The 11,237-nt window shown below is 38.0% G+C and overlaps 1 protein-coding gene across 1 annotated transcript in view; it reads right to left on the bottom strand.

Annotated features, from left to right (window-relative positions):
• The window catches only part of lama1 (laminin, alpha 1), a 70,916-nt gene extending 61,365 nt beyond the window's left edge, over positions 1 to 9,551 (bottom strand). The window contains exons 1-3 of the mRNA XM_079862459.1: positions 9,374 to 9,551; positions 5,276 to 5,446; positions 3,528 to 3,640 (exon numbers count right to left, since the gene is read on the bottom strand). Of these exons, the coding sequence (XP_079718585.1) occupies positions 3,528 to 3,640; positions 5,276 to 5,446; positions 9,374 to 9,452 (363 nt within the window). The 5' untranslated portion in view covers positions 9,453 to 9,551. The remainder of the gene's footprint in view (positions 1 to 3,527; positions 3,641 to 5,275; positions 5,447 to 9,373) is intronic.
• Positions 9,552 to 11,237: the final 1,686 nt, after the last annotated feature.

Below are 11,237 nucleotides of genomic sequence, written 5' to 3'. Positions count from 1 at the left end.
CATTTCCATAGAGGCCAGAAATAGGAAATCATTCCAGGATGTTCCTCCATATAGTGACTTCAATGGGGTCCAACGGGTTGAAGGTCCAAATGTGAGTTTCAGTGCAGCTTCAAAGTCTCGACACGATCCAGCCGAGGAATAAGAGTCTCAAGAATTTATGGGCAGTCATGGCCTAGTGGTTGGGGAGTTGGACTGGTAACCCAAAGGTTGCTGGTTCGATTCCAGAACCGGTGGGAAATGACTGAGGTGCCCTTGAGCAAGGCACCTAACCCCTAATCGCTCCCCGGGCGCCACACAAAGGCTGCCCGCTGCTCTGGGTGTGTATCCACGTTTGCAGTGTGTGTGTGTTAACTACTCACTACTCTGCTCCTAATGTGTGTGCATTAACTTGGATGGGTTAAATGCAGAGGTCAAATTCCAAGTATGGGTTACCATACTTGGCCGTCACGTGTCACTTTCACTTTCACTTTCATCTAGACAAACCAATCTGGACCTTCGACCCGTTGGACCCCATTGAAGTCACTATATGGAGAAACATCCTGGAATGTTTTCCTCAAAATCCTTCAATTCTTTTCCACTGAAGAAAGAAAGAGATGAATATCTTGGATGATGTGCGGGAGAGTAAATTATCAGGAAATTTTAATTCTGAAGTGAACTACTCCTGTAAACTTATTTTTAGTCAAAATTCTTCGTTTTCATCTGATGAATGACCAGCAAATTGTGGCTGTAAAGCTTGAAAGCTCACCTGGGCCCACCCGTCCCCTCAGGTGTGTGTGTGTGTGTGTGAGTGAGTGTGTGTGTGTGTGTGTGTGTGTGTGTGTGTGTGTGTGTGTCTGTGTGTGTGTCTGTGTGAGAGTGTGTGTGTGTGTGTGTGTGTGTGTGTGTGTGTGTGTCGCGCCCCTCCCCCGTGGCCTCACTGAACACAGACAAAGGCCTGACTCATCCTCACTGCAGACGAAAACACACACACACACACACACACACACACACACACACACACACACACACACACACACACACACACACTCGTCTGCTTCCACTAAACGACATCGCAGGATTCTTTAGTGTTTTTCAGCCGGGGAAACGTGTGGTGATTCAGATTTCTGTGGTTGATGAGTTTCTGGCACCGCATTTTTCAGCACAAACTAAACATTCTTAAACCAACATACATTTACTGGAGAAGCAAAATGACTTGGGGAAAAAAGTGAATTTATGCTTAAAATAAGAGCAAATATCTCCCAATGGGGTCATAAAAGGGAAAACGAGTTTATTTTTCTCACTTCATTTCGATACTTTTTCAGTAATCAAGTCTTAATATCTTCAGTCATTTTGCTTCTCCAGTAAATTCATAAGTCGACAGCATTGCTGAGTATTTCCTCCTTAAAACTGCAGTGAACCAAAGACAGTCTCAAAAACACGCTTTGAAATCGCTGGTGTTTCTGACGTCACAAACTACCTTGTAACCAATCAGATCAACGTGTGATCGTCAACCAGTGGATCTCTGAGCTGAGTGAGTGAGTGGAGGCGGGGCTCATTTGCATATTCATAGAACCGCACATACTAAATTAGGCGAGGGTGTCGTGTTACATTCAAGATATTTTTAAGGGGAAAATGTTTAAATATGTTATTTTGGTGATCAAAGATGAGTTTTAATGGATCAAAATATTGACTACAGGGGGACTTTAACTAACATCGAGTATTTATTAATCTTTGTTAACTTTAGTCAATAAAAAATAAAATACAACTATTTATGTTAGTTCAGATCCATTACTAATGCTGAATATAATAACGTATTAGTAAATGCGGAAATGAACAATAACTAAGGTTAATAAATGCTCTAAGTATTTTCATTGTTAGTTCATGTAGCCGTATTGTAATGTGTTACCAATAAAAATAATTATTAAATGCATTTTTATCATCTGCAAAACTCTTTTTTGCAATTGTCCAACGTTGAGTTAATCCAGCAGTTTTTGGGTTCTCGGCAGATTTTCACAGTTGTCATTTGCACATGAACACGAGAGCGACCATCATCACATTCATCATCACATCCATAACTCGTACTGTGGCTGGAATGTGTCCGTCAGATCACGGTGACTGGGTTGTGTGGAATAGTTGTGAGTATTATCAGTGCTGGAATGCTGCGGATTGTTTCTAGTTTTGGGATTAGCGTGTCTCTTGACCTCTCTAGACAAACACTCTTGTGTTCGACGGCCCCCGAGGGCCTGGAATCGCTTCACAACACCACAACTGCTCCTCCATTCACACACACACACACACACACACACACACACACACACAGGAACCCGGCAGCTAGTGTACAATTAGCACAGCATTCAAGTTAACGACGGGACATAATGGCTGATCTGCCCTGACGGAGGAGGAGGAGGGGTGTAGAAACAGCTTCATTTCACTGGGAAACGGCACTGTGTTCCTTAACTTCAAATCTCTCCAAAATCAAAACTGCAAAACTACAAATGCTGCTGAAACACAATTATCCCAGGATGTAGAGTTGTGTCACAGATGATGCACTGTACACTATATACTCCACAGTCTAACCCTTTTGTAAGGTTATTTTGCTTTAGTGTCGATCGCATTTTTGTCTTTGTGAACATATAACAATAAATGATACTTTGAAAACAAAGTATCAACAAAGTATCAAAAAGTTGTCAAACCAACTTTTTTTTTTTTTTTTTAACAACCAAATGTATCAGTTTTTCTTAAATTTGGTTTGGTTTAAAACTTAAGTTTCGATTTAATATATTTTCATGCAAAGTAATAGATTATTTATTATCAAGACCATGTACTTAAAATATTTTCTTTAGACATAATACAAAAATGCTACTTAATGTAGGTCAAAATAATGATTTTGTTGGCTTTTTACACCATAAACAAAAGCTAAACTAGCTATGATATAAAATAGAACTTAATATAAAACTAAATACATCTTATTATCTTATTAATAAAGACAACATCAAAATACCTTTAATTCTATCGTCTTTTATGTTATCTCCTGTTAAGATATTGCAAACCAAGGTTATTGAAACTAAAACTAAAAAACATGAAAAACATTTTTGTTGCTTGGAATTAAACAAGCATTCATTAATAACTCAAAAACTTATTTTATTTCACCTACTTGCAAATGCAAGTTTAACTTGATGCCCTGAAATAAATAAAACATATAATACAGTCTATACAGATATATTTAAAAATAAAAGAGCAAAAATACAATTTAAATAACTAAAATTAAAATGAAAACAGAATTTAAATATAAAAACTACTTAAAAATATGAATGAAAAACTGCTAAAAACTGTACTTGAAATAACACTGATGCAAACTGGTATTTGTTATCATATTATGTAATTATTATAATAATCATAAACACTAGTGTTATAGTGTAAAATAGTTAACTGCACGTTGTTCTTCTTCTAGTTATTATATGAATGCATTGACAGGAAACAGCTGATTCTGCGGATAGGAGACGCGGACACAGAGTTAGCATCTGAGCACCAGATTAGCGCAGTCCTACCTGTCGAAGGTCCAGCGTGATCGTGACCCAGTGGAACTGACGCCCGTTCTTGATGCTCGGGCTTTGCCACCACTGGTTAGTGCCGTCGATGGCGTTAGTAATGGGATGTTGCTCTGTTTGAACAGAAATAAACATGATCTACGGTTAGCAGGAAAAACCACCACGAATGTGCAAGACTACATAGACACTGATGCACCATGAATTAACTAGACCGGCACATTAAAGGGACAGTTCACCCAGAAATGAAAATTAGCCCAAGATGCACTTTTATGATGGACAGATGCACTTTTATGATGGATAGATGCACTTTTATGATGGATAGATGGACTTTTATGATGATAGATGCACTTTTATGATGGATAGATGCACTTTTATGATGGACAGATGCACTTTTATGATGGATAGATGCACTTTTATGATGGATAGATGCACTTTTATGATGGACAGATGCACTTTTATGATGGATAGATGCACTTTTATGATGGATAGATGCACTTTTATGATGGACAGATGCACTTTTATGACGGATAGATGCACTTTTATGATGGATAGATGCACTTTTATGATGGATAGATGCACTTTTATGATGGACAGATGCACTTTTATGACGGATAGATGCACTTTTATGATGGATAGATGCACTTTTATCATGGATAGATGCACTTTTATGATGGACAGATGCACTTTTATGATGGATAGATGCACTTTTATGATGGATAGATGCACTTTTATGATGGATAGATGCACTTTTATGATGGATAGATGCACTTTTATCATGGACAGATGCACTTTTATGATGATAGATGCACTTTTATGATGGATAGATGCACTTTTATCATGGATAGATGTACTTTTATGATGGACAGATGCACTTTTATGATGGATAGATGTACTTTTATCATGGACAGATGCACTTTTATGATGGATAGATGCACTTTTATGATGGATAGATGCACTTTTATGATGGATAGATGCACTTTTATGATGGATAGATGCACTTTTATCATGGATAGATGCACTTTTATGATGGATAGATGCACTTTTATGATGGATAGATGCACTTTTATCATGGATAGATGTACTTTTATGATGGACAGATGCACTTTTATGATGGATAGATGCACTTTTATCATGGACAGATGCACTTTTATGATGGATAGATGCACTTTTATGATGGATAGATGCACTTTTATCATGGATAGATGCACTTTTATGATGGATAGATGCACTTTTATGATGGATAGATGCACTTTTATGATGGATAGATGCACTTTTATCATGGATAGATGCACTTTTATCATGGATAGATGCACTTTTATGATGGATAGATGCACTTTTATCATGGATAGATGCACTTTTATGATGGATAATGCACTTTTATCATGGACAGATGCAGTTTTATCATAGATAGATGCACTTTTATGATGGATAGATGCACTTATGATGGACTTCAGAACAGAAACAGCCATTCACTGCCATTATAAAGCTTGGAAGAGCCAGGACATTTTTTAATATAACTCTGATTGTGTTCGTCTGAAAGAAGAATGTCATATACACCTAAGATGACTTGAGGGAGAGTAAATCATGGGCTAATTTTCATTTTTGGGTGAACTATCCCTTTAACAAAGATTAATAAAAAAAAATGTATTACTCATTGTTACATATTGTTAGTTAATGCATGAACCAAAGGGACTTTTATTGTAAAGTGTTGCTGATTAATCTAGTTTAAGCCTTTGGGATTCTGTTACCTTTGGGATTCTGGCTGCTAGCGTCACAGAGCCGACACTGAGGGTTCCGGATTCGTCTTCCGGGAACGTGTTCCACTAGTTTACAGTACATCTCGGGAGCGGGATCGCCACAGGTCGCATTGGTGGAGATTTCGGCATTACTGGCGAGGTTCAGGATAGCGGGAAACAGACCTGGAATGACAGATGGAAAATGTTTAAAGAGGAACTATAATGCACTCAAAGTCTTGATGTTGTTTCAGGCTCTACTAGAACAGGTTTTCCTGCTTGAATGTTGATTATTCTCCTCATATTCTCCATTGTTGCGGCTCCTCTCTTCCCAGTCTGTCAGTAACGCTCTGTTTACTTCCTGTCTCTATGAAGCCCCTCCTTCTGAAAAGCACACTGTGCTCTGATTGGTCGGCTGGAGCAGTGTGTTGTGATTGGTCGAGCGCTTCGAGTGTGTTTGGAAAATGTCCCGCCCCTTTCCATAACCGCCAGTTTAACACACTACTAACTAACTCAACCAGGCCCCGCCCCTTTATTCTGCGCATGAATTATTTAAATGAGGAATATTGTGACGTGTTCGTTCCCGGAAGAAACTCGAGACTACAGTGGAGGCGTTTCAGGAGTTCAGGAACACTGACACTGATATAGAGAAGAACTGGAGCTTCTTCATGATCAAACAACAACATTACACACTGAAGAAAGTTAAAGATGGGAAAAAACATCATAGAGCTGTTTAATAACTCGGCGTTTAAGAGGCAATTGCTCAGAACTGCTCAACCTTCTCTTTCTCTCTTTGAAGAGCGATCCATCATCCGCCCACGTGTCTGTGTGCCGCCATTCATGACACAAATAACTACGCTTTGGACACTAGACAAAAGCAGTCATCAATTCTCATGAGGAGATAACCATCATCCTCTGCTGACCGGTCATTACTGACAGCAAAGAGTTCAAAGAGAGGAACCGTGAAGATGAAGACGATGAAGAAGATCAAGAGGTCAAACTCTTCATCATACATGCATCTGATTATGGTTTTTATCATGTATAATCAGTGGTTTATACAAGCAACAAGCCCTTCCAGGCTGTGTTTTACACTGATTTTACCATAGTAAAGGGTTTTAGGGCCTTTAGTGCTGCTAATGTCTGTGCATCACCAAACGATCTCAATGACACTGAATATCAGCTTGTGTGTGTTGAGTGTGTGTCACCGGCAGACGGTGTGTGTCTCGGGGGAGTCGTGGCTCTGAATGGACCCCAGTGGTGCTGAACACACACACACACACACACACACACTTCAAACGCTCGGCAGATAAAGAGACGCTGATGACTGAAGTCATTACGGCACATCTGGCCTGCGTTTGCATGTGACACACACGCTGAGAACACACACACATCTGTCTGCTACTAACTCCTCAATCTTCTTTACACAACTACACTAAGAAGTGAATCAGATGTTTATAAGACAGATGCACTTTCATGGTTAAGAGATCAAGAGAAACAACTCATATATTCATCACATTATACACTGCAAAAAATGCTTTTCTTACTCTGTATTTGTGTCTTGTTTCCATTCCAAATATCTCAAATTCTTAAATCAAATGCATTTCCTAAATGGGTAAAATGGTTTAAGATATTATGTCTTGTTTTATGGGGGGAATCAAAATGAAGTGAGTTTTTGCTTAAAACAAGCAAGATTATCTGGCAATGCGGTCAGAAAAACAAACAATTCAAACAGAAAAAATATTTTTTTTCTTTCTACATTGGCAGATAATCTTGCTTGTTTTAAGCAAAAACTCACTTCATTTTGATTTTCATTCCCAGAAAACAAGACATAATATCTTATATAATTTTACTCATCTAGTAAATGCATCTCGATTTAAGAATTGTAGATATTTGGACTGGAAACAAGACACAAATACTGAGTAAGAACAGCGTTTCTTGCTGTGACGCTCCACACGGGCTCAGATTTCTCCCTAAGCTTTAGAGGAATGACTTCAGCGGAAGAAGACGACATGATCGCTCTCCTGCTCTCCAAGCGTCTCCGAGCGTCGTCAGCGGCTCGTTTGGGGTGAACACAGAGTTTAAACAACATCACACACTGATGCTTCCGACCCAAACGACTCCTAAAGCTCAGCTTTCAGTCGGGTCTGGAAAAAAGATTAGATCTGGGAATGTTTTAAGTGGAAGAAGGAGCTGATGAAGAAGCATTTGAAGTGGCATGCACTGGTGATGAGATCAGCAGAGACTGCGAATCAAAGCGTCTGGGTGAAGCGGCTCCGGGACAGAACAGGAGATCTGCCGGATTTGCATGTGAACGGAGTCTGTAATCAGATGCAAGTGGAGCTGATAAGAACCTCACAATGTGATTCAGTCAATTCAGCGTGAAATGCCGAATGATTAGAAATCTCACACTTGCAGAGCGATCGAAGCAGATAAAGACACACAGATGCACAATATATATATATATGTTACATGATACATTTCTAAATGTGAACATGTAGTTTGAAATGATTCTGGAAACAAATGTATCAGTTTTTTTTTAATTTGGTTTGCTTCAAACCTTAACTTTTGATTTTATATATTTTCCCCAAAGACAAAAACATTCATACAAAGTAAAATGATTATTTATTATCAAAACCATGTACTTAATATTTTTGTGTGACTTTTTACACCATAAACACTTTAGAATAAACTAAAAACATCTTGTCAGCTAGTATTAAATTATTTTTACTTACTATAAATAAAGGCAACATCAAAAGACATTCATTTCTATTGTCTTTTGTTACGATGTTGCAAACCAAGGTTATTATAGTTAACTGAAAAACTATAAAACTACTTAAACTTTTTTTGCACATTTTTTAGTTGCAAATGCAAGTTTATCTTGATGTACTGAAATAAAAATTAAAACACACTACACAGACATATATCACTTCTTCGCCCGCAGATCTAGAAGTCTATTAAAGTTTAAATAACGCAAATGTCCTCGTGTTATTCATGAGAATGAGTCCCACTGAGAGGCTTTCATGACCAGTTAACTAACGCCGCTCACCAGAACTAAACCCTCCAGGATTAGCCGTTAATGGACCGGGACAGAAGTCTCATGTGACCCACACATTCAGCACAAAGAACACACACGGATCAGATGAAGGTTCAGTCGATAAGGTTTCACAGGACTGAGGTGTAAGCGGACACTCGCTGCTTTACGGCTCACAGATAAACTACATTAGTGGCTTCCTGACCTCTACGTGTTCAACAAACCTGCGGGTGACAAACCTCGTTAATGTGCAAATGCTAAACCATCAATGCAAATATCCACAGCAGAAGTTAACATCGTCCTCATGGAACGATCACTCGCTGTGTGTTGATTGAATTAGACCATATGAAGCATTTAACACAGCCGAGCACTGATACTAATGTAACAAGAAATCAGTGCTTTTGCGGTTACACTTTATTTGAAGGTGTCATTGTTACAGTGTAATTATATATTTAAGTACTGAGTAATATTAATTAACTACATGCACTCACTATAGGGTTAGGGTTTGGTTGAGGGTTAGTTGCATGTAATTATGCATGATTTACTGTTATTACTATGGTAAGTACATGTAATGTATGTAACAATGACTCTGTAGAATAAAGTGTTAACGCTTTTGCTATTTAATTGTTTAATTCATCACCCACCACGTTCACATATCTATAAAAGAAGTCAAACACACTTACAGTCACGTCCCCTGTAACTTTTACTACCACTAACCAAACAATACTATAGTTTTACCATGATTTTATGGACATGTACCATGGAAATACTATGTTTTGCACATCTATTCTGGAAATTCCACGGTTTTATCATAATTTTACCATGATATCACCACAGTATTGAACATATTTTAAAGAATATCCTGCAGTAAACACTAAATCTGAACACATGGGAAGAGAGTAGATGCACACAATGAGCAGAATAAAGAGTTCTAGGGTCAAAGCTAAAATCTTATATTTTCAATATTATTATTTACAGTTTTATCTGCAATAAAAACATCGTAGATGAATATATGACCACAGATGTGTGTGTGTGTGTGTGTGTGTGTGTGTGTGTGTGTGTGTGTGTGTGTGTGAGTTTACCTCTCTGCTGAGCCTGAACGCAAATCAGTGATGCGAAAACCACAGAAATCGGCCACAGCATCTTCATCTTCATCTTCATCTTCTCTAAAATAACTCAACTCATAAACTACTAAATCGAACTGAAATCATCAGAGTTTTGTTTAGATGTCCATTGGTTCTGCTACTCTCTCTCTCTCTCTCTCTCTCTCTCTCTCATTCAAACTTTAGTCTCTTTTCTCTTTCATTCAGTCCCGCTACATTGTATTCCACTGGAATGTACCATGAGTTTAGGGGGGATGGGGTCCCGCTGGAATGTACCACGTGTTCATGCGAGGGGTCACTTTGGTTTAACCTATTTTCGCCTCAAACTTTGTTGAGGAAAGTTTCGCTATGAGACTTACTATATTTATCTGCTAGACGAAAAAAGGTGAAATAATCCCACAGATATATTATAGTAAACAACTCAAGACAACATTAAAAGCTGCGGCGCGAAATATTTACAGGCCACGCTAGCAACTCCATAGCAACGCACTAAAGGTCACTGCTTTCTTTTAACTATGACTGTATTTTAATCATTAACGCCACACTATAGGCCTAAATACTATATAAATTAGGTATTATTATTAGTTGTTATAATATCAGAAATTTACATCTGCACACCCAATGCCTCGAATCGTTACTGAACCTTTTGCAATGTTTACGCTTTACTCGTGTAGGCTATAAATGTTTATATCGATTTTTTTAATAAACACTTTTATTTCGACTCATTTCTGCAGATCGTTTCGTAACATTTGCAACTACAAACCGCAAAAAATAACAAGAAAAATCGGAGGGAAAGTGCCGCGAGTCAGTGATAGAGATCCGATTCGCCACTGAATCACTGAGTCGAATCATTTCACGTCAGAATCTATGACCAAGTGCAATGAATCTCCACTGCGAGATGTAAAGAGAAGCTGTTCTTGTAAGTTCCATTTCGTGTTTAAGGATTTTAAGGATTTTAAAAACGTAATGCTTTTTGGCTTAAGAATTATTAACGATGTGCGAAGTTTTGTAAATGCGAACCATCCCGTCTTTCCCAGAGTCGTTTGTATTTGTAATGAGTAACAACTAATATGTGGTTAGCATTTAATCAAAGTGCCATGTGTGAATCAATAATAATCAGATGCACTTAAAACATTATTATCCGTATCTTAATGAAACAATGTTTTAATATTTTCGGAAGAAAATTACAGGGGTTGCCAAGGCGTTGCTATGCAGTTGCTATTTGCTAAGGTGTTCCCGCCAGTTTTACTGTTTTGTTGCTAGGATGTTCTGGGTGGTTTCTAGGGAGTTGCTGTTCTGTGAGTCAGCGCGTTGCTATCCTGTTGGTAGGGTGTTGCTAGGGTGTTTCATACTGGCCAAAGGTTGTGACAAATCAGCCCACCCCGTTTAATATCAGTTTCTTTAATACCTTTACTTATATATTCCTCATAAGCTACTCAATAATCAAAACTTTACTGTTTTCTCAAGTATGACGATTGGATACTTTATACAACGAGTTTTATTGGTGATTGCAATTCAATAATATTAAAGTTTCACTATAATCATTGGTTTCTGTCCTTTCGTGTTTAACTTCTCTAACTATCTTCTTACAGCTTGAACATTTTCCTTCATGAAAATCCAAATATAGTTTCTCTATCTTTTCCTGTATTTCAAAAAGTAGAGCAAACGCCAAGGTCATGGGGTCGAGTCCCAGACAGCGGATGCATGAACTGATAACATCTATAACTGGAATGCAATCTAAGTCACTTTAGATAAAAGCATCTGCCAAATTCATTAATGTAAATGCTAATGTATATCTTGTGGTTTAACACTTCTAAGGTCTTTGAGGAAAGCCAAATATGAA

The sequence above is a fragment of the Squalius cephalus genome, assembly GCF_949319135.1.
Source record: "Squalius cephalus genome assembly, chromosome: 25".
Lineage (NCBI taxonomy): Eukaryota > Metazoa > Chordata > Actinopteri > Cypriniformes > Leuciscidae > Squalius > Squalius cephalus.
This window is presented reverse-complemented; position numbering and strand designations above follow the sequence as displayed.